At 42.2% G+C, this 27,334-nt stretch overlaps 1 protein-coding gene across 1 annotated transcript in view; it reads left to right on the top strand.

Annotated features, from left to right (window-relative positions):
• Nucleotides 1-27,334, top strand: part of PREX2 (phosphatidylinositol-3,4,5-trisphosphate dependent Rac exchange factor 2) — a 1,250,200-nt gene that overhangs the window by 505,757 nt on the left and 717,109 nt on the right. Inside the window, exons 14-15 of the mRNA XM_085605489.1 lie at nt 5,330-5,379; nt 8,885-8,960. Of these exons, the coding sequence (XP_085461615.1) occupies nt 5,330-5,379; nt 8,885-8,960 (126 nt within the window). The remainder of the gene's footprint in view (nt 1-5,329; nt 5,380-8,884; nt 8,961-27,334) is intronic.

Genomic DNA, 27,334 nt, shown 5'->3' with positions numbered 1-27,334 from the left:
TTTGTAGGCATAGTTAGAGATAAGCATTTAAAAAACCTTAGAAATTCACTGAAACAACCATAGGTTTCAGGGACGTTATAGTTAGAAATTAGGATTTAAAAAACCTTTGAAATTCACTGAAAAAGCCATAGGTTTTAGGGAAGTTATAGTTAGAAATTAGCATTTAAAAAACCTTTGAAATCCACTGAAAAAACCATAGCTTTCAGGGACATTATAGTTAAAAATTAGCATTTAAAAAACCTTTCAAATTCACTGGAAAAACCATAGGTTTCAGGGACATTATAGTTAGAAATTAGCATTTAAAAAACCTTAGAAATTCACTGAAAAAACCACAGACTTGCATCGTTGCAATGCCGGTAAATATACCGTGATTGTATAAATATATGTTTGTGCACATGTAGCTCTCGGCTTTCGCTGGCATTATATATATATATTTATATTTATATAGTTACCAATATCATTTCAATATTTAGCACCTCAATATTTTGAAGTCAATATTTTTGTCGTTTACATTGTAGGTATGTAACTCTATATTTAGGACCACAATATTTTGCGTGGTTTATTGCAATATTGTTGATGTTGATAATTTGTCATAGATACCGATTTAATTGTTTCATCATATGGAATAGTTTCACTGAAAATAGAGGAATTTTGATTGACTGATCCTCTGCCCTGGCAGTAGAAACTATCTATCACTGGTTTCATACCCCAGGAGGATAGTTCACTTCCATGTACAAGTGTGGAGAATGTGATTAGAATTGTGAGGCAGTCTGGAAAGTGGTCAGAAAGTGTAACATTGAGTTGGATTTTTGCTTACTGCCAGTGCTTCCAGAAGATTTTTAATTGTTGGGAATCACTGTTTGATTATTGTATTTTTGTGGACAAACTATTACCAGTGAATTGCGTAATGTTGTGGATGCACTTTGACAAATGTATTGGGTATTTACAGTTACATATGTGAGACTTAATTTCTTACTTTGTGTCTCACAAAGACAGTGTGATTGAGCAGTAGCTTTAGTGAGCTTTCAATATTTGATGAAGCATTTGGAAGTCACTAGTTTCAGAGAAGATGGAAGAGCCAGGTTCAAAGTTGACCGTTTTAGGTGTGAAATTGGACTCCGTAAGGATGGAAGCAAGGTTGCCATAAGAGAAAGCGGAATTTAGTGAACAGCTAGAAGGATCCTTAGCACTTTTGACCATTTGGATTTGGGTGTGAATAACATTGAAGAGCAGTGATGGCGGACAGAGGGCTGCAAGCAGTTCTTTCCAGCCTTCATTGAATTTTCCAAAGGCATGGGATGCCTGGACATGTCATTTGTTCACTGGGGTGAACATGACCCATCTAGATTAAGGAAGTAATGCTTTTTCTTCTTAAAAAGGAAGGTGATGTTTCCTGGTTAAGTTGGCTAATAATGGGTGGAAAGGGGTGGTGAGCGATTTAATACCCTTTGTGCTATGTGTGAGAATGTTGGACTTGGCCATCTCTGCAGGATCACCTCCCTAACCTTGTGTCTTCACCCCTCCTGTTTTCTGAACCCGTGGACTCCTATGACTTTTTGGACTTTACCACTGCTAACCAGTTCTATAGTGTCGATGCTCTTGCCTAAAACATAGTGAAATTGGCTTACCCCATATTGGGATATTTAATTTACCTAAAAGTCTTCGGGAAGGTGATATACCATATACCCAGGGACGGTAAATTAAATTCTACTAGTGGACAAGCATCACATATTGTGCCACCTACTTAAATAGCCCATCTAAACATATCTCAGACCTACCATTGCAGCCAGTGGGCAGTTTTAAACTGCCAATTCGACTTGGCAAAATAAACCTTTTGCCAGGCCTAAAACTCCCTTTTTTAATATATACAAGACACTCCTAGGGTATAGCCTAAAGAGCTTATAGGCTCGGCTACATTGTATTTAAAAAGTTAGACATGTACTTTTAAGTTTTACATGTCCTGGTAGTGAAATACTCACACATTTGTTTTTCAATACTGTGATGCCTACCTCTCCAATTGGATTACATTGGGTTACCTTATTAGGTTACATTTAAGTGCTAAAGTTTGTTTGGGATTAGTTAGAAATATCATATTTGGTGTCTAAAGAATTGTATTTTAAATCCTCTTTAATGATAACGTTGGATTTTAAGTCACAATTCTGAAAATGCCACTTTTAGAAAATTGACATTGTCTTGTCCGAACCATTTGGTGCCAGCAGCCTGTGTCCTGGGTCACTTTACTAGGTGAGAGTGGCAGTGGCCATTGTGTATTCATTCCAGACAACCACACAGTATGGGAACTGTTGGTACAATGGGCCCCCTTAGCAGCATGAGGACAGAGCTGTTCATAGCCTTATTTGCACTTCAAAGACACTGCCCCAGTCCTGAACATTTGGAAGTGGTTCTTAAGGTGCCCAAATAGCCCAAATCAAAAACTTGGGACTTAGAAAATGTTCTGCCTGAAAGTGACCTGAGAACTAAGAGGAGACCGGGACCTACCTGTTTGCTGATCCATTCAAGGTGCATTGCCGGCCAGCCTGCTTTGCAGCAGCTCCTGCTACATTTTTCTCCACAGCAGCAAATCCTGTTCTGCAGCTCCTCTCTGGAAGTGTATCCAGATACATCCTGCAGCCTCATCTCACTGGAGAGTTTTGACTTCCAAACATAGAAATCTTCACCGGGACCTCATCCAACGGCTTCCCGAGTACCACACCTCCTCCTCCTTGAGCACCGCAGGCTGCTTTGCCCCACTGAACTTTACCTTCTAAAGACATTTTTTTTCTTAGAATCAGAAGGTTAGCGAAGACTGGGCCCAATTCATTTTGTGTATTCGTACTGCTCTCCATTGTGGTCGGCCATAACTTTTGACTTTGTCCCATTCTTGCACGACTAGATGTTCATGGTTGGCAACTTGATCTTCTAGGCACTAGCTTTTTACTAAAACGTTTAAAGATTCATAACACTAGTTCTACTGATTGGATTTTTGTTGTTTTGGTGTCAAACAATTTATTACATTTTAACCTATTTTTGGGATGTTTTCATGTGTTGTGTCTTCCCTTTATAACTGTTTGTGTGCTGCATAAATACACATTACACATTATTTCTAAGTTAAGCCCATCTTCTTTGTGGCCAAGCTACCAGAGGTTTAAGCACAGGTTAATTTAGTACCTTTTGTGGTTCACCCTGACAAGGACTGTGACTGTTGCTTGAGAAGGGCTCATACACCCCTCAACCAACAACCTAATTTCCCCCAGGGAATGTAGGTATATTTGTACACTAGATAGTTAAGTTGTGGCCAGGGTTTTTTTTTTAGCACAGACCTGTCTGATTAAAGAAGCCCTTTTCACACAATAGCAGAGTTTAATATATTTTGCTCCATCTCGCCATTTTCATTTTCAGGCTGAATATTTCATTCACCCTTAACTGAAGAAGTGAAACAGGTCACACATCATTTAATAGGAAATTGCCAAGGTGGTTAAGTTAGATTCTCTATAGTTAATCAATTATTCATTGACACATTAATGTCTTCCCGACAAACCACCTTAAGCTTGGTCCATTATATGAAGAAAGGTGTAGAGAGAGATTAATGTGAGATAGTTATCTTCCCCCATAGTCTGGTTACCACAGAAACAACGTTTATCATTGTGGGCACAAATCATGCTTTTTCCATTAAGAATAACTGTCTAGTTGGGTTGCAGAATATGTCACATGTCTGAAAAGTGAGGGAAAGGTCTCCAAGATTAAAGTAAAAATGCGGGTATTGTGCTTACTGGTTTGAAGGAACACTATCTAATTTATCCATCTGGCTCCTGCAACATGTACTGGTGGCTGTGCCACCTGAGCTGGTGAGTGAGGCATCAGCTGATTCTGTTAATGCTTCTAGACATCTTAGTATGGTACTGTGCTGAAGATATACCAGGAGGACCACGTCTCTGACAACTGTGTGTGCCGTACCCAACTGGCTGTACTTAGGCGCGTCCCTTTAGTGAACCACAGTTTAAAGTGACCTTTCTAATGGATAGGTGATGTCAAATTAATTATCTTTTTATATCTTACTATATTGTACTGGGTTGCCATGGGGGTTCCTGTCGCACTGGGGGGTTTCTGACCCATAATAATGTTTCCTTAGCAGAGTTGCATCAGTGGGAAAAAAACTTTGTGATAGAAAAACTGACTTGTGCTCTCCACAGCAAGTATTTTTTCATCTGTTTGATTTGTTTGAGAGGAATATAAAAATGAACGGCATATTAATTTCTTTGAAAACAAGTTGTTGAATGTGTTCATTTAATGTATGGTGCAGCGGCAACCAGTTAGGTACTATTAAGAAAATATGTATAGCAAAAGTAGGTTTACTTTCACTATCTGGAAATGCACCTGACATACCTTTGAAGTCCAGCGACAGGTGTACAGGACTCCCACTTTGTTGTCAGCTTCCAGCAAAAGGAGTGGAATTCACAGGGTTCTCAAGTGTCCATATGTGAATATCTTATGCAGTCCAGTTTTCTTCTTTGTATTCTGTCACCTGTAGTTCTTATTTTATAATGTAAACAACTAAACTACAAGTCCCACAAAGCCTCCATAACCTGGAACTGATGAGTAGCTCACCCATAGACCTTAGAAAATTCACATTTCTGTGGGGGTGGGAAGCATGGACACTAGTGAAGAGATGTGTGGGAGGTCAGGAATGTGAGATGTTGGCCCAACAGAGCATTACCAAATGTTCAGTGTGTGCACATTGTCCTTTCTACGTGTGGCAGCACAGTGGATCACTGATAGAATGCCAGAACCAAAAATATTGTGTCAACAGAATATCGGGTCAAAAATATTGCAGACCAGAATATCGAAAAGGTAAGTGCAAATAGGTAAGCATAGATTTGATATTTTTAACTCCACATACACGTACCTTGAAGATATATATACAGTCAAGGCTCATATATGTCGAGTTATATCTGTTAAAATTTGGCTTACCTATAGAGGCTTACCTTCACAATTTTTTGTCCTTGATTTGACCCAATATTTTATCCAAATAATATTTTTTCGCCGATATTTTGTCTAAAAACCAGCACAGTGTGTGCTCATGTGTTCCTCTATTACTCTTAAGTATGACTTGAAACTAATTTCCTTCCTCCTGGAGAGTGTAGAGTGTTAAAGCGATGCAGTTTATTTGATATACATGTTATACTGATCTAATTATATGTGTGGTGTCTGTAAAGCATGTGGCCGGTTTTCTGACATGTTTATTTCTCCATGTATCATCGAACAAAACTAAAGAAAAATGTTTGTAAAAAAGAAGTTCCTTCCTATTGCTAAACATATTCCTCTCCTACAGGGAGTCCGGTTGTACTGCCGCTTGCACAGTCTTTTCACTCCTGTTATACGGTAAGTTTAATTAAGTCAAGTTAATTTATACGTTTTCTTAAAAGCATACCAAAACATAAAATATGTTTTTCCTTTCCTTTTACACATTGTCAGAATCTTGAAGTGAAGTTACAATCCGATAAAATGTACCGTGAAAATATTTCTCTCAAACTAGGTCAGTGACTCTGTACAATTATTAAAACACTCTGTTATCTAAACAGAAGTAGTTAGTTTCAGCTCCTGCTTGAAACCCTGCAAGACTTTTTGTGTGGCCTGAGTTAAAAATGTGATGATGGCTCACTGGATATGCCTTTAGATTTTGCCGGATGGCATAGGCACCTGATTCACTATCATATAAAATATTTTTGAGATCATTCAACGGAGTATAAACACACCAGGGCAACCCAGTCACCCCTCTGCAGATGGGTATCAATGTAGGAGTTGTATTACCTTTGAGCTAATATCTCAGTGGACTAAATTGTAGATTCTCCCATTCCACAAGGATATGCAACTCTTCTAGTTGTCACTGCATAATTTACAAAATTGGCACATTTTGTTCCTTTGACCAAAATATTCATTGCTCCTAAACTAACCCAGCAAATTTTGAATCACATTGTAAGGTTACATGGGAATCCAGAGGTTATTGTCAATGCCTGTGGGGCACAGTTTAAAGTTAAGTTCTGTTTAATTGCAGCTAAGGCAGACTACAAGAGGTTTGATAACTGACACCGAAGACCTGCTCCTAGTTATCAAATTGGAGATAGGTTGTGCTCTCCACTTTTTATCTTTTCATTCCTAGTGCTCATCCTAGGTTTATGCCTCTATTAGTGGGCTCCTTTAAGATCACTCACTTGGTAGGTTCTACTGCTTAATGCTTATCCTTACCATGCAATTGGAGAATCCATCCTGTTTCACATGTGTCACAAGGTAAATCTGCAGGATCTGTTTTCACAAATCTCCTCCACCATGGATTGCTCTCAAGATTATGAGATTGAGGCTATTCTAGACTCAAAGACACATTCAGGATGCATGGGAGAACCTTGAGGTATCTCATTGCTTGGACGTGATATGATGCCTCATTAAGTTCATAGGAAGCTGTGACCTCCCTACACTTAGTTGGTGAAGGCCTTTCATTCTGCAGCTTTTACATAAAAACTATCATGGGTACAGGAGAGGGGAACTACCTCAGAGCAGGGGAGTAACTGTCAGATTTGTCAGGAGAATACAAAGAAAGAGAAGTGTGCAATAAGGTACAACAGGAAGACTCTTACATTGGCTCGAAAGACTTGAGATTGTGTCTAGGACACTCACTCACAGGACTCACTTCCAGGAAGGGGCCAGCAGATACAGTAGAGCGAGCACATCGGTTCTAATTTCCTAGAAATAGTATCAAAACTAGCAAGATGGTACCTAGCATTTTCTCGCTTATTGTAGGGCTCCCACTTAAGGTTAGTTCATCACCGACTCTGATCCCTCATCTTTTTAATTTCTGAATTTCCGGCTCAGTTTGCATAGTCCTCTGCTTTTCCTCTTGCAGAGACTCAAAAGACATCCTTACCTTTTTTTTCCCTTTTGGGAAGATTGCTACATTAAGACTGCATGCAGTAATCTAATGGTGTCTATCACGCTAATTCCTTTAGGATCCCCGAGAATTGCCTAATGCCTACAGGGGATTATTTGTCTTCTGGTTTATGAAACATCCGGTTAATCATTTTCCAACCCTGTATTCCAAATATATTGTTGTGTTCTTAGTTAATTAATTCATTTACTAATAGTGTTATGCTACTAATTATCTTAGGATACACCTCAGACCTTAGACCCTAACGCTGAAAAGCTAGTCTTGTGACAGCAGACTGTAGGCATGATCTGATTTATCTTCCTTCCCGTACTCTACACCCCCACAAGAAAGGACTCTCTTTTAAAGTTATTTATCAAAGTATTCCAGACACCAACGTGTATTCTCCCTAAGTGGCATTCAGTAATACATGTCAATGTATGCAGAGGTCCTTAAACACAAATTGTATCTGTCACGCAGGGCTACAGACAATCTTGTTTTATTTCTTCCTCAGTGGATTTCAGTAAACATGTGAATTGTCAACTGGAAGAATATCCCATCGACTTCATCAGGGCTCCATAGGTGGATTATGACCCAGTTGTTGTTCATGAGGAATGTGTTGCTCTACAAATATGATCCATATTACAAAGTCCAATGTCACATGACATCCTTTCTAAGTTGTGGTGTCGGTAAGACAGTGGCGGATGGTGAGACTTAAAGCAAGGTGCAGTGTTTTCGGGTGAAAGGTTAGCCATGTGCTGATGTATCCCGAAGGCATCCAGCAGTATGACTGATCCTCATGTTGACTCTCTCTGACACTTATTCACAATCCTTTAGCTCTAGGGACATCCTTTCAGGGAGATTGTGGGATTAACATTCGAATCTGCTACACCTCTTTCACCCATGGATGGGGTATTCCTAACACATCAGGTACCAGGAAATTATACTTAAGACTGTGGATACGATGATACATAGAGAAGCTCTGTTACCTAAGATGTGAAGCACATATAGAATCCTACATGGTCAGGAATGGGCCTATTTCTGCTGTTTATGGAGGAGACCTTGTTACTATGAGAAGAGCAATGAATACTCTTGAGTGATCTGCATCCTATTGCATGCAATGGTATTTACACTGCGTGAATCTAGCTATGAAGCAACAAAATTCTCTACATTAGGTGAGGGGATGGGAAACAATCTTAGATCATGTACATCAAGCAGGGATTACACAAATACATTTCACACACATTCAAGGCTGTGATGCATCCTGGCAAACTGACCATGAGTCATCAATTAAATAAGCATTAATATATGCATTAAGGAAACTGTACCTCACAACATTTCATGTTCCTCTATTTCTATTACATTTGTTTTGACAATTCGACAGGAGCAAATCTATAGTCAGGCTCTATATAAATAACACTGTCCCTCCAATTACACTACATTGTACACATTCTTTTATAAGGTCATATTATCTCTAGGATAATTTGTATATACTTTGCGACTGTGTCTCATGTGATTTAGAATATCCAAGCAATTTACAAATAGGGAACATTATGATAAATTAACACCCTTTGATTTGCATGTATATTGTTTGCTTTATTCATTAGCTATGTGACGTCTTGGTGCACAGTATCATGGGATCATGTGTCAATGAACGTTCAGTGCTGGCCAGTATCATTATTGATTATCTTAATCTTTTTGTACTAAGAAGTATCCCTAGCCCACACTATCCATTGGTGGGCCTCAATGGAAAGTTCAATGTCATGGTTTGTTGATTTTGCAAGCAAAATGCACCACAGGTACTGCTTTCAGTCTCATTAATTTGAAAGATGAAAAACAATTATTCCCCCTAGGGTCCAGTCCTGCCTGTGGTGCCTATGCGGTCTGCTTTCTGTATTCCATAAATAAAGGTATTGCACTCACTGCTATGTATCAGTTTGTAAAACATTAACCTGTTTTGTGATTTTGAAGGGACAAAGATTACCATCTAAGGACCTACAAGTCTGTTGTGATGGCAAACAAGTTGATAGACTGGCTGATTGCACAGGTAATGAGATCACCTACATGTTGCTCTTTGTGTTTTGTGACCATTTTATGTTCAGGGAGTGCATTGATAATGCTTTTACCCTCATTCTGAGTAGCCCATTAATTCCAGTGGGCCCAGTAACCACAGTTACTGGCATACTTAAATTATGAGTTTAAAGGGAGCACTGCTGGTGACTGGTATTCTTTCCAGACATTTCACCTGCTGCAAGCAGGCAAAGATTCTGGGGTAGAATACCAGGGATCATGGAGGTATTGGTACGCCGAGCACAACATCTTATTAACCAGAAACATGTAATTCCAGTTATTGCTCCACCTGTGTAATTATCAGAACTCCCAGCAACAGTAAATCCAGGGTGAGCCAATAACAGGGTTTACTCCATCCACTTGTTATGAGACCTTAAGACGTTAAGGAAACCTGTTGTGTTCTGTATAATAAAGAGTTAGAAAGGATGCATAGGCCTTTCAAGGAGGCTGATATTTGACACAGTCACCTGATAAAGGCATGCTTTTTCTGTCTGAATACTGGAAAGTGTGGTATGCATGTTGAGAATGGCAGGACGCATACATCAACAGATTTGCCGGTTGCATTCATTGGAGAGCTGTTGTTTATAGAGTCATGTATATCTATGCTCCCCTTCATTTCCTGCAACACTTTTCCGATTGATGACTTCTGAAACCACACTTGCCCCACCTACCTGCATTTTGCCATCAGTTTTTTACCCAGGGTACATACTCTGCTAATTACTTTGATTACAAATCATCACTGCCAGGAGATAAATTAAGCAGATAACAACTACAGACAACCTCTTGATATTTGTGATGTAGATAACTAGGATGATAAATTGTAATCATTAGTACTTTCAATCCCACTTCATGCTGTAGTGTGTCTTGTAAAATTAATAGCAAAATTTAGCTATAATCAAGGGACACCTAGAAAGCACAGGCCCTTTAAATAGGCGGCCTTAGAGAGAAGCATACAAAAGTAGTGTTATTTCTTTTTGTATTAGCTCATCAAATCAGCTTACACCAACATAAGCTGGAAACAGTGAATATGTTTAAAACACATCATAACTTTAGAACTGTGTCTTTAACACATTTTGGCCCTAATTAGAATGTTGGGAGTCCGCATGACACGGTTTCGGTGTGGGAACCGACCGACCATAGGTCGGGGGTTCTGAACACACTATTATAATGTGACTGCAGATAGTGCGGTCGCAAACTCCCATTTCCCTATGGGAGCTTGTGCAGCGGTCAGAAACCGGCTGCAGCACAAGCTCCCATAGAGAAATGGAAGTCCTGTAAATCCCTGCAATGCGTGGCAGGCACCGTGAGGTGTCTGCCACGCGCTGCAGGGATTTACCCCCCAGGACCACAACCGGGGGCCGCGGAGGCACGGAGGCCCTGCTAGTTGTTTGTGAAAGGCTTTTCATGTCAGAAAGCCCGACATGAAAAGCCTGTCGGTTACCGAATCATAATTCTGGCGGCGGAATCGCCGTCCATAAGGGATTATGCTTGCTGATTTTTACAAATAAATACAGACAGAAAACCATTTATTTTCTTGTCTGTATTTATTTTGTAATGTGGATAAAAACGGAAAATGGGTTGCCTTTTGAGTGTACAATACTCCTTGCCATGACTGCCAGGCCAATAACTGTGTGGATTGCTAGGTAAGGGGGTTAAAAAAGGAATTTTAGTAAAGAGGCTTAAACAGCACAAGGCTGATCCTGAAATCTGCATTGATTTATCTTCTGCGGGATGTCACTGAAGCCTGGCAGGCATTCAAGCATGACTGCATATACCAGTTTCAGCTTTATGTTTTTCACAAAACCCATAATAAATATGGATAAATACAGAGAAACTTGACAAGAAATAAATATGGATAAATACAGATGGAAATGTCCCAGAAATAATACCATAAAACCGGGAGCCCTAATCATAATACATCGGTCGGGAGTCAAACCAAGGATGTCCGACCACTATTCTAATGAGGCCCTTTGTGACCATTTGCAGGAATTGATATGGAAGAGTTAAGTTTAGGTGTCTGGTAATTTACCTGCTGGAAATGTCCAGTGTACATTGAGAAAATGTGATGTTGAGAGGGAAGCAAGTAAAGATTTGTGAAAAGAAATTGAATTTATAGAGCTCACATGGGATTCAAAAGACATAGAAAATTGTGGCAAGTCACCTGGCTCTCTGACAGTTGATTCTTCACACCCTATTATAAATCACACTCCCATTGCATTCCTACTACCATAACTAATTTCAGGACACAAAAGCTCTTTAGACCTGACATGGATGCAGGGCATTTTTCTATCCCATTGGCCTCACCTCACAAACTCTCTCTCTCTCTTGCTCTCTCTCTCTCTCTCTCTCTCTCTCTCATTCTCTTTCTCTCGCTCGCACTCTCTCGCTCTTGCTATCTCTCTTTCTCTCTCTGTCTCACAAAGTCAACCTCAAAGTTTGGTTTTGTAAAACAGCTGATCTCTCATATTACCCCACAGTGAATATTTTCAACCAATTGAATATGGTCAGGCATTCCAACTGTGCCTCATGCAGCATTACCTCAGTACTTATCACACAGTCCACAAATATGGAATAGTGCCCATCAGTTCCTATTCGAGATCCTGCACCATCTAACCTGCTGCCTATATTCTCTTTTTAACACTTAATAATCAGCTACACAGTGTTCTCCCCCTGCCCAACTTAGCCATCATTATCATAATAATTTGGTGTTCACCAGGACAGACAATTACTTTGAGAACATGTCTCTTCACTTCTGTTCCTTGCTACCTTCAGAAAAATCCGAAGCCCGCATGGTGGACAATTTGAAGGTTTGGTTTGTCAGTCGCAATTAGCAGCCTATATACCTTCATTCATTACCTCGCTCCTAGCAACTACATTACTGCTTTCACCCACTCAACTGAATATGTGTAGATTAGATATTTTCTTAGATATTTTCTTGTGGTCCATATTTTACAACCAATTCATCTCATCAAATTGATTTTTGTGAACCACAACCCTAAACCAATGTTGTTTTCAACTGCTAAAAGTAATCCTGGCCGCCTTGAGAACTAACCTCTCAGCTCCTTATTTCCTCCCTGATTCTCACTTAATTTGTAGAATCACACATGCCTATAAAACACACTTCTCCACACTTGTTGAGGCTGTGGTCAGTGCCAGGTATGAACTAATTCACATTCTTCATGACATGTTCAAATTGGTCATTGGAAACTAATTGAGAAATATACATAACATCCTCTTGTATTAATTACTGTGAAATACGTCACTCCTTCTGTGCTAAGATTGTGAAAATTCACCCAGGCATGAAAATGAATATCCTTACCTCTCATAAAATCACACAGCTTCTTTGCCAAAAAATAACCATTACCTGCTTTATTTCACTCTTCTTCAATAATATTCAGAAGCTCATTTAAAGCAGTAGCCCCTCCTTCTGTGCATCTGTTTGTACTCAGCTACAGTAATAAACACTTGAGCATCTCGTTAACCTGAGTCTTGTAGCTGGCCCTATGGAATACTTCTCGTAACTAGTATAACACCAATGTAATTAAAGGGAACTCTATTCACCCCAATCACCAAATTAATCTCAACTTCTCCAGCATTGCCCTCAGAAATTCTGCGGGACCTTTAATTTTCTCCTCTTGGAAATATCTCTCGAGTTCTCATGGATATGTGCCGACTGGCCTCTTCTCACTTAAGTGAGGATTATGACTCCTCATAATTCCTGACTCAGATGGACTGTCTATTCTATGCACAATTGTGCATAGCCGGGTCTGATGGCTCAGTGGACTAATGCATCCACTGCAGGGTCCTGTGTTTGACCTCATGGTCACAGGTTCAAATCCTGGCGGGTTCACTCAGCCTTTCATCCATCGTAGGTAGATAAAATGAGTACCATTGAGTTGGGTAACAATAAACATCTGTCATTCAGTGCCAAGATATCCTATTCAGGGTGAACGTGTGCTTTACAAATAGACATGTTATGCTACGTTATGTTATGTTAATTGTCCAGTGGAATTTATTTATAAGTACTTATCCTCTGTTTGTGCCCAGTATATTAATACAGTACTCCTTTTATATTGAAACACATGCAATGATATGGTAGGCATAACCAGAGGCCATGCTATTCAGTGCATATTCAATCTATTCAACATCATCGGGTGTCTGTTCATTATAGAAGCAAATATATTATATCCTTATGTTGACTTTCTCCTGAAAGTCTATATCCAGATTGCATACATTGAGGCTGCATTCTGTCCGGAAACAGAGGGAGACTTCACACAACTCATTGATAAAGAACACTTAAAGATAGATGGCTCTGTCATGATGAGACCCCCCTAGGGAAAACAGGGTTGTAATGTTGACGCATATCTCTGGTTGAAACAAGATTGAATTCAGATTGTGACTAATAATAATCGTTAAACAGACACCAGGTGATTATGTTGTGTTTTTATGGCATTGTATTAAACACTCACACCAGAATGAGCACTGCACTGTCTGCCCTTTACTTGTTTATTTATATATTATTTAATACATTAAATATGTACTGAATAGAGTAGCCTCAGGTTTTTTTCTACCGTATCATTGGATATGTTTCAAGATATGAAACATACCCAGTGTATGGTATTAATGCACTAGTACCAACAACAGAGGATAAGTACCTATGAATGAAGCCTGCTGGACAATTGCACATAGTATAGGTTAGTTACCCTAATCCAGTTTGGTAATATAAGGTTAGTCCATTGCTCATATATTCCTGAGGTGGATTGGCATGCTTTGTCCTCTTTGCTGTCTTCCCATAATTTAATACCACAAATCATGTCATTCTACGCAATGGGCTAAAACACTGCTAGGGTCTTGGGGTAGTAGTTCTCCTGGATTGTTATTCATTAATAAAGCAGAGCTCTCATTGAGACTTACATGAATATGCACTTGCAAAACCTCTTGATAATCAATTTGAGAATGGAAAATTGATCATATAGATATAACCATAACAAACAGTAACTCCAAAAAGCATGTCACAAAATAGGGTAGAGGAACCTATGACAGAGTTCCCATTGGTGGGCATGGAGTTAAGAGTTTCAGCCCCTCAATATTTCTTGATCCTCACCACATTCTACAAGTGACAGGTATGACTCAATTCTACATGCATTATATTTGACTCCACATTTCTTCCAGCTTCACTTTAATAACACAACTGGATCTTACTTCACTATGATATATGTAACCCTCCTAGTTTTCTTCCCTGTGCTGTAACTGGTGTTATTACAACACAATGCCTGTGTGTTAGAAAGGGATCACCAACAGAATATTGTGGCCAAAAATATCAGAACACAAAAATATAGTGTCAAAAATATATTGTGCCATAAATATTGTTTACAAGAATATTTACCAAAATGTACGTGTTTTCAATAAATATCATCTTAAAAGTAGTGTATTTTAAACGTAGTGTATTTTAAACATTTTACTCCTTAAAATATTTTTTAGTTAATTTATGTTTTTTAAAGTATATATGTTGATATATTTTTAATATATATATTTATGTAATATATATATCTTTTCAAATACACAAACAATTTTTCTAATATTTAAATTTTCAGTATTTACAGTGAAATAAATGAGAAATTCTCAAACATATATATAAACCAACACAATTACTTAACTTAAAAATATATTAAAAGTAATATATTTATAATAAAATGTATTTTTTATAGCATAACCTACATTGGAAAACAAAACCAATCTATTTAATGTATATTAATAATATTTTAATAAGTTTTCATTTTTGTATAAATAATATAATGCATAAAACTAATAAAAACAATATCTATGTGAAATATTTAATAATCAATATAGTAAAAAGCTGTTCTATACAAATAGCATAAACATTTCTAAAAAAATATTAACAATAAAAAACATTCTAAAAATATTAAAACTCCATTTTAATCAACAGTAGGGAAAGTGTTGGACTTCAGAGGGGTTAGATTTACAATTCCCACTCCAGGCTATGCAATAGTAGGCAAAACTTTGGATTTTGGAGGGGTTACATTTACTATTCCCACTCCAATCTAAGCAACGTTAGGGAAGGTTTTGGACTTCAGAGGGGTTACATTTACTATTGTCTCAATTCTAAGCAGCAGTAGGAAAAGTATTGGACTTCTGAGGTTGAATTTACAATTCCGACTTCAGCCTAAGCAACAGACTCCAGTCTAAGCAATAGTAGGGAAAGCGATGGACTTAGAAGGGGTTTGGTTTACTATTTCTACTGCAGTCGAAGCAACATTTGGGAAGAGTTGGACTTTGGAGGGGTTAGATTTACTATTCCCACTCCAGTCTAAGCAACAGTAGGGAAAGCATTGAACTTTGGAGGGATTAGATTTACTATTCCCACTCCTGCCTAAGCAACAGTAGGTAAAGCGTTTGATGTTGAAAGAATTACATATAACATTAAAGTTCAAAATATTTATTAAAACTATTTTAATGTAGAATAAAACATAATAAATCAAACTACATAGAAAATATTAACTCTATATAAAATAACAAAAAATTAAAATGTAAGTAAAAAGGAAATAAAAAATAAAATACACACTTACATTAACAAATGTTTTAAATATAATGTAAGAATTAAACATATATGCTGAAACTCCTTTGCTCTTGCACTGAGGAAGTGCAGATATACGGGGTGCACCTCGGCAAAAGCCTGTCGTGGCCACAACCACGGCTGCAACCATGACTGAAGTGAGGTGGAGGGGAGCCCTGCAGGGATGCTGGAACAGCACAGAGGTCACCCCAGAAGGTAAAAGAGTGTCAGGGCCAGTCTGCCAGCTACCTCTTCACAAGCCTGAAACAACTAGGCGGCAATACCCAGGCTGCGCTCTCTCGCTCCCCCACCCACTGTTCCAACTGCCCTCCAAACCTGTCTCCAACCACTGCTCACCCCCGGCCCGCTAGTCCTGCTGTTAGCAATGAGCAGTGTTCCTTTGGGGGCCACAGTGAAGTGTGGCTGTTAGGCGTGCAGCATTGCTAGCATTACAGCCGTGGGGTTGAGCCAGACTGAGACAGAGACGGTCGGACCAGATTCCGATGAGGTTTGTCTCTCTCCGTGTGCTACCCCACCTCACCGTCGGACACACTAGCCATTATCTTCACTAAAGGAGAAAGCAAAAAAGGGGAAATAAATTGTCATCACCTGGACATAGCCCCGTTCGCACCAAGCCTGTACCAAGCCAACATCAAGCTGCATAGGGTTCCCCCTGGACCAAGCGACTCACCCCCGAGTGTTGACTCTCGACTGTGCCCACAGTGTTTTCAGCACAAGCTACAACAGTCGGCCTACAGTAGCCATCAGAAATTTGGAAAGCCATCGGGCGTGGCTTGGACAGCAGAGCTAATGGCTGCTTGATCCTGCTGCTGTGCCGTAATGGAGACAACAAAGCCAAATACTCCGCTAAAACCCGAGGACTCAACCCGACGGAAGGCAGATCCGCGCATTGGAACCCCAGCACCATGCAATGATGCCAGACACAAGGAACTAAACATGAACTGTAAAGGAGAAATAGTGACTTAAAGAGCAAGACAGCCCGCTGCGAGGGGAAGAAAGATGGTGGCTATGAAAGCGAAACTGGGCGAAACTGGGCAGTGATACAGGGAAGTCGCGCTGAGACGCACACTGACAACAAAAGCCCACCGAGGCTGCATTACCCGACACCGATGCGGTGAGTGTGAGGCGGCGAGCTGCAGTACGGTGCGCGCCCAGCGCCGCAAGGCTGACTAAGGGGAGCGAGACAGTCCGCCACGAGTGGAAGCAAGATGGCGGCTATGAAAGCGAAACTTGGCAGGGAGACAGTGAGGTCGCGCTGAGACGGACAAAGGGCCCCACACAACTGAACCACGCATGGACAACAAAAGCTCACCAAGCCCGCACTACCCGACACCCGATCAAGGGTAAGATAACTCAAAAGCATGCTGTGAGTGCGAAGTGGCGAGCTGAAATACAGTGCGCCCAGCGCCGTAAGGTTGACGAAGAGCAGTGGGGGAGAGAGCGGGTTGCCAGATCAAAGCCCTAACCCAAGTCTAGAACATGGCCCCACTCCCTTACACTACCGGACAGAAAGCACAACTGAAACGGGGGCAACCTCCAACCCAGGAAAAAGCACGCACAAACAAACCAAAATGGCGCGTCGCTAATGGAACAAGGACCCCTCTGCACATAACAACAACAGCGGCACTCTAGCCACCGGGAGCGCAGCACCCCGGCTCTGCACACACCACCAGGCAGCTAGACTCTGGCAAGGGGCAGAAGCATCCCTGGGGCGCGAAACAGTGTGAGGAGGAGAAGTGTAAGCAAGATGGCGCCAACGCAAAGAGCCACAAGCCGGGTCAGATAGCTGCACCGTAGAGGAGGGGGAAGACTCCCATAACGTGCAGCTCCGATCCACAGGCTCACAGACGCGCAGTCTCTCTAACGCCACAGCACAGAGGGCGGAAGAGCGGTCAGGAAGAGCACTGGTTGCGTTCACCAGAAGGGAAGAAGCCCACCCAAGACAGATGCGTGCACAAAGGCGAACATAACAAAAGCAAGTGTGTATCAACAGAGGGCGTGCACCTGGGGGCAAAAGTGGATAGCAAGGTCCCCTCACTCCCTAAGGTGAAAACGAATCCGATAAAGGAAGGGCCAGCTTAAACAGCGCTGAGGAGGATGGCCTAAAGCAGTAGGAAAGAATAAAGCGAGTAACACCAACAACAAGGGCACATCAGGCGCATGAAGTGATACAAGCAGACAGTGCTACTAATACAGTGTGGGGACAAGACGCGAAATAAGAGCGACCTAGCGATCTACAAGACCCCCCCAGTCCAGGATTGTGGGGAAACCAAAAAAGTCCTCCAGGAGGGAATCAGATCCAAGAACAAGGGACCGCACTCGCCAGTCACAGACAACGACAAGCCGTCCAGGTACAGATGGTACCAAGGCTGCACACCACAACACAGCGGGGGAACCAAGCGGAAGAGATACCCAAGCACCATCAACTGGGAGAGAGAGGTGTCGCGATGACACAATAAAGAGCGGGGGATATACAGGGAGGTTTCTAGGACAGAAGAGATCCATGCAAAAGAGGCCCAGTGAGTGAGACCAAGGGAACAGGGAGGATAAAGCAGACAAGCATAGCAGGTCAAGCAGCATGGCAGACAGAGAAATGAGGCTACAGCAACAACAAACAAACAAGAGCAAAGGCGAACCAGCGACATCAGACTCGCCGATTAAACAAAAAACGGACATAAACAGTACCCTAGAAATGATACTAAAGAAATTAGCGGAAGTGCATGATCTGGCAAAAACCACGAAACTCACCACTGACACAATCCAACTGGAGATTGCGGCAGTCAGAGCTTACATAAACTTCGTGAACGTTAGGCTGGCAGCTGCAGAGCAAAGAATCAGCGACGTGGAAGACTCGTCCCACAATGTGAGCAAAGAGATGAAGGCAATATCAGCGGTAACAGGGGCACTCCAAAAGCAGACAGCGGAGATTGAAGACAGAAACCGAAGAGGGAACATACGCTTACTCGGGATCCCAGAAGGGGCAGAGGACGCAGCAGGATCTTGTGCCACATTCCTTGAAGACCTAATCCCCAAGCTCACCAACCTAAAATTCACCCGACAATTCGAGCTAGACAAAGCCTACAGAATTCCCGCTTTCAAACCAACAGCATCCCAAGCCGCACGGCCTATCACATGCAAGCCCCTGAGGTCCCAGCACACGGATGACATTTTTAACTTAGCACGCAAAAACCACCAGATCAACTGGAAGGGGCACAAGATCATCCTCACACAGGACTATGAAACCCATGGTGGATACTAGGAAAGGCTTTCTAGCCCTTCGCCAAGACCTCAAGAACAAGAACACTCAATTCTCGTTCGTAGGTCCCGCAAAGTTCAAGATAATAGACAGGGGGAAAAGCCACTTCTTTACAGACCCAACAGACCTGAACCGCTACCTGGACGGCCCAACAACCCAAACCATGGACACCTCACAACAAGGCTCAGCGAAGAGAGGCCCCTCGCCGGAACCAATCACCGGGGGGGGGGCAGGCTCCTGAAAGGCACAGAAAGGACAAGGGTCGCCAATGCAATATAACAATTTTACCTCAATGATGCCAGATCCTACCTCATGAACAATGCTTGCCTGCAACGACTACCTCATGCCTAAGGGCGACACTAACCAACCCACCTAAACACCAAAAATGACCGGAAGATCGATGCGGACAATAAAATGACTCAGGGACGACAATGTATCCTTTTACTTTGATTACCTCGAGCATAACACTGAACATATAAATGTCAGAGCTAATGTACAAAACAACATTGGAGTTTTTCAAAAAGGAACTACACGACAACACCTCTCGGGAGACGGAATGGCGATCCTGCCGTCGCACCGCCCACAGACGAGTGAAGAAGGAGGGGAGGGGCGGGTGGGAGGGAGGGGGGAGCAGGGGGGAGAGCCGCACCAGTATTTCTCAGATATCTGTCCTGTCTACTTTCGACTCTTTTCTTCCTTCCACATCTTGTATGTCACTGCACTTGTCAGTTACCTCATCAGGCGGACCATGCAGAAATGGAATGGGCACACACAATGAACCCAGGGTACAGAGAACAGCATAGAACCCTGAGTGTTGGGCACACAGGACCACCTCACCACAATACGCTAGATTACTAACAACAAAACCCTCACCCTAGCTGTAGACCTTAACATAACATCCCTCAACGTCAAGGTCCTAAACCACCCCATTAAACGCAGAAAGATATTGGACTACCTAGCAAAGACCAAAAGCGACATAGTACTATTACAAGAAACTAAATTAGGAGAGGAAGATGCCAAACTACCTAGAGCCAACTGGATAGCACAACTTGCGCGCTCATCAGCAGATAAAAAGAAGAGGGGGTCTTAACCCTAGTATCCAAGAGATCGAAGATCTTAATAGACTCCCACGACCACGACATGGAGGGCAGACTTCTTATTACAAATCTCTCAAGAGGGCAGGAGCGATTACACGTGGCAAACATATATGGTCCTAATACAGACGATCCTACATTCTGGACGGAAGTATCTGACATTTTAGACAAACTACCGCAGGACGCACTCATGATTGTAGCAGGGGACTTTAACATCCCACTAGACCACATACTAGACAGACAGTCCACTTGCCAATACCACCCCACCAACTCCCACGCTGCACTTCAAAACATTTGCACCAAATTCAATCTCAAAGATACATGGAGACTACAACACCCAGACACTAGAGACTACACATTTTACTCCAACCCACATAACTCGTACACAAGGATAGATTACATTTTAATTTCAGGGGGACACTCACACTTGATAGAGGACTCCAAGATTGCACCAAGACTAGTCTCGGACCACTTAGCCATTAGCCTAAAACTAAGCGGCTGTCACAACGAGGCGATCCCGAGAAGATGCTGCTTTAACAGTGAAACTATCCCACACCCAGGTAATAAAAAAGAAATTTAGGAAGCCATAGCGGACTACCTGACCCGTAACGATCCACAGGAGACTAGCGTTAACACAGTATGGGAGGCCTTAAAAGCAACGATCAGAGGTAAATTAATTGGAATTAAGGCTAGAATAAACAAAAGGACGAGATTAAAAAACTAGAACTCGAAAACATAAAGGACACAGACAACAACACGCTCCAACACAGCACAAGTATGAGTACAATAAAATCCTGAGCGAAAGGGCAGGTCTGTGGTTTAACAAATGCAAAGCACTTAACCTTTGCGAATCCAACAGAGCGGGGAAACTGCTAGCATCATACCTGAAACACAAAAGCAACCAAGTAGCGATTTCATCAATTACAGACTCAAACAATAAAACACACACAAGACACAAAGAAATCCTCAGTACATTCCAAGAGTTCTAATCATATCTATACAAAACAGACCAGACACTTAACCTAGAAGAATGCGTGAGATTCCTACACAGATTAGGACTCCCAAAACTAGACGACGCAGACATAGGAAGGCTAGGTGAGGAAATCAACTGCCCGGAAATAGAAATGTCTATCAAGTCACAAAATAAAAATAAGGCACCTGGGCCAGATGGCTACACAGAGGATTTCAATTAGACCTATTCAACACATCTAACACCAACCTTGAAAAAGGTCTTTAACCATACGGCATCCACAGGAATAACAACACAGTCCATGACAGAGGCGACTATAATAGTTATCCCAAAGGAAGGCAAAGACCACCAACTGCCAAAAAACTATAGACCCATATCCCTCATCAACGTGGACTGTAAAATCTACGCCAAAATACTGGCAGTCAGACTAAACACAGTCCTACCCAAATTAATAAGTAAAGCCCAAGTCGGTTTCATGCGGAATGGTATGTCTAGTGACAATACACAACTTTTCTGCCACGTACTAGAACAAATCCCCACGAAAACAGAGCCGGCAGTAGCTATTGCACTAGACGCAGAAAAGGCCTTCGATAAGGTCTCCTGGGCCTTCCTAGAGCAGTGCATGCAGACCTTCAACCTAGGGGCGAGATATATCTGAATAGTCATGGCCCTGTACCAAACACCCTCAGCCCGCATTATGGTAAACGGCTCACTTTCAGACCCATTCAAGCTCCAGCAGGGCACCAGACAAGGATGCCCTCTCTCGCCAGCTCTCTTCCTTCTGGCACTCGAGCCCCTCATCCAGGACATAAAACTAAACGACGACATCAAAGGGGTCGATATCAAGGGGACTGTAGTAAAAGTCGCAGCATACGCGGACGACATTCTGATAATAACAAAACAACCAAAAACCTCTATCATGGAACTAATGTCAACAATAGCAGAATACTCCAGGCTATCAGGATATAAACTAAATAGATATAAGTCAGAATGTAAGCCACTAAACATCTACTGCACGAGAGACACGCTGGGGGACTCGGGCTTGACTTGGCAGACAGGACACATCAAATACTAGGAATACATTTTGATACCGACCTGATAAGCACCCTAAAACACAATGAAAAAGTCCTACTAGGAAAAGTAACAAACCTACTTGAGGTCTGGTCACCGAAGTTCATAACTTAGTGGGGGCGTATCGAAACTGTTCCTGTGGCGTGGGAAGAAGGCGAGGATTAGTATTAAGAAACTGAGACTGGCGAAAACCCAGGGGAGGTGAACCTAGCTGACTTCAGGGTTTTCCAACTAGCTTTCCTACCTACACAAGGAACGCAATGGTTTGCCCCGTTGCCCAACTACACACCTGTATGGCTCCAGGTAGAGAAAGCCATCCTGAATAATCTGAGCCCACAAGCCCTACTGACAGTAAACACATACCCACACACGTCTAAAACGATATTTAAAAACACTAAAATAGCACTCCTAAAGGTCGACAAGATAATGGAGATAAGCATTAAGGGGTCCAAATCAGAAGCCTTGTGGGCTAACAACAAGATCAAGTATAAGAGGAAAAATCTCAACTACGACACTTGGATAGAAAAAGGTATATGCTTCCCACACCAACTCGAGAAGGAGACATGCCCTATTACATTCGCTGATCTGAAAGCATCCCACCAGCTGGAAAACATAGACCTATATAGATTTCTAAAGATAAAAACAGCCCTGTCAAAGGCAAGCCTAGCCAGCAATCAACCTTCGATCTTCCGCTACGTAGCAAACATCAACAAACTAGGCCATCAAGTCTCTCAACTATATAAAATACTACGCCCAAAAAACACCAAACTTAACACCAAAGCAACTGAATACTGAGATAAACATATCCACCCCCGCTAAACGACCGAGAATGGGAAATCTCTCTGGACCTCGGCCACGCGAAACACGATCATCCTAGTCTTAGCACAAACAAAACTCTGTCTTCTCCACAAAACCTTCTGGACCCCAGACCGCTTACACACACTAGGCCCCATGGAAGACTCCCTCTGCTGGAACTGCAGCACAGAGAAGGGAGACTTAGCACACCTCATTTTCCATTGCCCAACACTCAAGGCGTTCAGGGGAACGGTATTTGATTTCATAGACAATGTGTTTAAATGCAAACTAACAAGAGACTTTGCCTCCCTCACCACGGCCTTTATACGTACCTCTCTCTCCTCGGAGAGAGAGAGGGAACTAATGGACCTACTCCTGACAGCTGCGGTCAAACAGGTACTAACCAACTGGAAAGACACTAGCAAAACCAGCTACAGAGGTTGGATCAACTGGGTCACTCACCTCAGAGGAGCGGATCTCTTGGCATTGCAGCACTCCCCCTGGAATGCGTCAACAAGGGGGATATGGGAAACGCTGGACAGGTCTCTGGACCCCTACAAACCTCCATAGGAAAACACCAGAACACCTACTGTAAACGATCCAAAACCCAAAGCCCTGCAAAAATATGGACCGAAGAGACTCGGAAACTAGCCTGAATATCTTGAATTGAGATAATACGAACAGTAGTGGACATATCGTAAGCCAATGTTTTAAGCCAAAGATGTATACCTCTCTACATGCCTGTCCTATCCTCTTTCTCTTTCTCATTTCTAACTTTCCTATCCGCTCACCCTGCACCTACTTCTCTATCAAAAATCTAGCCAGCAAGGGGTTAACTGCCTAAAACAGTAATGTACGAAGATATTCTGAAAGTCGTGGTAACCATGCAACAGCGTTGGTGATTGTATACAATTTATAAAAATAATACATTTAAAAAAAAAAAGAAAATTGGAAAGCTGGCAACAATCGCCTTCCAGGCATTGCAAGCCTTCCATGTGTGGGGAGCACAGGGAAAAAGCAACAGCAAAGTGCAAAAAAGGAAACCCTCTACACGGTCAAAGTTGGCAACTGAGTGAAAAGTCTCCCCCACACAAGTAACCACCCGGAGCACACGATATGCCCCAGCAATTCATTAATGGTTGCAGGCCCCCAGTCAGGAATGCCCAGGCCCCAAATCACCCTCTTACATCACAGCAACAGGCTTCATCATGCATTATTTCCAGGGTTTGCACACCAAAGGCAATTCACATGCCTTAAGTTCTTCAAGCAATATAGGCGGTAAAGATGCGGTGTCGCCTAACGACAGCTGAAGTAGTGAGTGCCATGATGGACCTTATCAATGTCAACATCCAAGGCAGTTTAAAAGACAGGCTGTGCTCATGCACATCCATCATCGACTTACCAAACTCGTTGCCACAGTCAAATGAAAGGTGACCTCTCTGCAGACAGCAGGCCGACTGCACACGCCAATGAACACAGGGCAGTTGAAGACACAGAAGGGACACTTCATCCTCAACAATAAACTTAACAGGTAGTCCCCAGTCAATTCTAGTAAAATTCAAGCCTTAAAGTCCCTGCAAAATCAATCACCTCTTAACATAGACAGTAGCCTCAGCACCAGCGATCATCTAACAGGAGGGGACATAAAGGAGGTACCACCCTGTCCAACACAGTCAGCTGTGTCACTCTCCAGTAGAGAAAAGATGAAAACTATAGAAAGAGCATATAAAATCAGCAAAGGACAAAAGTGTGGCGTTTCTGACAACTACCAACAGAAATCGGTATCCATCTGCAGAACGTGACTCTGTCCAGTTGTACCTGATATTGACCCCCAGGGTAGCATTAACAGCACAAAAGATCTCGCTGTAACAAGATCAGTCCCTCAGACAACTCCTCTCTCAATGTTAAATAAGGAAAGGAAAGACCTTCCTGTAGTAAGATCAACCCCTAAGAAAACTCCCCCCACCCGCTAAACATGGAAAGGGTGGATGCAAGCACTCAAGCTGCACTAAACTTTGAGTCATGCACAGATACCAGTGGGCACTCAGGCTGGGCCCCAAATAACAAAAGTACACTCCCAAACAGCCAGCCCACCATTTCCTCAAACCTCGGTCCTACTCAAAACGTGCCCCCAACCTTGGCAATCTTGATACCAACCCAATCAACGCCCCCCTTGCACATTGGGCCAGAATATAGGGGCAGATGTATGAAGCATTTTTGAGTTCGCAAAAGGGCAGATTCGCAGAATCTGCCCATTTGCAAACGCAAAAATTGCTTTTCCGATGCATCAAACCTAATTTTGCGATTCGGAAACCTGCTACCGAATTGCAAAATGGGTTTGCGATTCGGTATTAGGAAGGGGCGTGTTTAGCGCGTCCCTTCCTGCTACCGAATCGCATCGGTATGTATGAATGTTTTGTGACCACAATTGCGGTTGCAAAAAATTTGCATTTTACCACCTACTTCAAGTAGGTGGTAAACCATTCGCAAATAGAAAGGGGTCTCCAAGGGACCCATTCCCCGTTGTGAATGTTTGTAAAACTATTTTTAAGAGCAGGCAGTGGTCCCACGGACCACTGCCTGCTCTTATAAAATGAAAAGAAAACGTTTCGTTTTGTAAAGCATCTTGTTTTCGTTTAATGAAAACGGGCTGCTTTTAAAAAAAAAAAAGATTGCTTTATTGGAAAGCAAACACGGACGTGGTGGTCTGCTGACCTCAGCAGGCTTCCATCCCCGTGATTTTTGCGATTCCTAGGGGGTCGCAAATTGCGACCTATCTCATTAATATTCATGAGGTAGGTTATTTACGACCCCTTAGGAATCACAAAAGGTGTACTATACACCTTGATACATTGCATTTTGCAATTTCTTAATTGAAAATCCTTGTGATTCACAATTAGGGAATCGCAAAATGCTAGCTACATACATCTGGCCCATAGTAACCAACCCATACATAGGCTATCCCGGGCTCCCTGGAGTTAACGCTAATCCCCGATACCATATTAAAGTCAAACATGATATTTTAAAAAGGGGCACATTCTCTGACTACTCAAACACGTACCATCTCTGACCCATATTCACTTGCACGATCTCGGTTGGGTTAGGTTCCAAAAACTCCCTGACAACATTCATGGAAAGTCAACTTTGGTAATCATGCACTAACAACCATACCAGGTCACTATGCTCAAGATAGCGCCCCTGTTTGCTTAATGGGAAATAGACATTAAGCAAAATCATCCCGAGAAATACCCACACATGCTACAGTCCCAGCCCCTAAAAGCAAGGGGCCAACTCAGTACTTTGAGGGACAAACAGTGCCCATTAAACTTTTGAACACCAAGCTGAACTAGAGAGGCACAACATATTTGAAATATCATGTACCAATGAACAGAGGGTTTTTCACTCCCAGGACGCTCATGAGGATTGTGAATGGCAGGCACCGCCTGCTTTGAATTTCCACCAACTGCACTCCCAATACCACCCATACTTGGACGCAAACCAGTCTCTCAGGGATGGCCATCTCCAGTCCTCAGTTAACAATTATCTCATGGAATGTGGCAGGCCTCAAGAAAAGTACTGAGGACAACTCAGCCTTTGACTACCTCCACAAAGGAGAGATCCTATGCTTTCAAAAGACCTGGGCCAGGCTATTATGAATTTCATTCACCATCAATAAAAAGTAACATCTTTGGTTGGCCATCAGGAGTACTTTCCTTCTACGCTAAACACAACTATAAAATAGAGACCACCGCAATAGCCACTAACACACACTCCAAGCTTTACTCATCTAAGGCCTAAAATGTGATCTCAACCCACTCCCATTGCTGCTAATATACCGCTATGTCAACACAAAGCAGTTCCAGAAAAACAGGCAATAAATTACCACAACTGAAGAGCTGTTAGACAAATACTACTCGCATACGCCAGTCATAGCTGGAGAGTTTTAACACCAGGGCCCTGGGCTTTCAACCAAAAACAACCAGACCAACCTCCGAGGATGTTTCACTCCAGGGTCTTTCTAAAAACCACAGCCTAGCCTCCATGCTACGTTCTTCCTATTTTCAGGAACATACCAACTATCTACTATATATTCATCAGCGAATACTTGACACCTAAGGTCAGCACTTTTGAAGTAGATGATTGGGCAGAAAGCGACTATAGACCTTTACAAGCAATTCTGCAATTAGACATCAAGACCTCGCCTCTGAATTAAATGGAAAGACAACCTCAGCAAAAAGTGAAGCAATTGGATCATATCAATGGAGGCCACTGACACGTCACGCAGTGCACTCACATCACTGGAGCACTGGGATAAACTTGTAGCAGACCCCCACACAGCCGTGGGGGTAGGACCGAGGCCTACTTTGAGAAGAAGACTCCCCATTCAACCAACAACCTCCTAAATAACAAAAAAGAGACTGGCCGCAAGTAAGCACAATCTTCTCATAGACTCAGTGGCCAAAGGTGGGGTGACAAAAACAATGCGGGACAAATTATTACAGCATTCAGATCGACCCATATGTGGATCGTTTGGCAACAAGATTTTTTAAAAATCGAGGAAAAATGGTTC

The sequence above is a fragment of the Triturus cristatus genome, chromosome 5_1, assembly GCF_964204655.1.
Source record: "Triturus cristatus chromosome 5_1, aTriCri1.1, whole genome shotgun sequence".
Lineage (NCBI taxonomy): Eukaryota > Metazoa > Chordata > Amphibia > Caudata > Salamandridae > Triturus > Triturus cristatus.
This window is presented reverse-complemented; position numbering and strand designations above follow the sequence as displayed.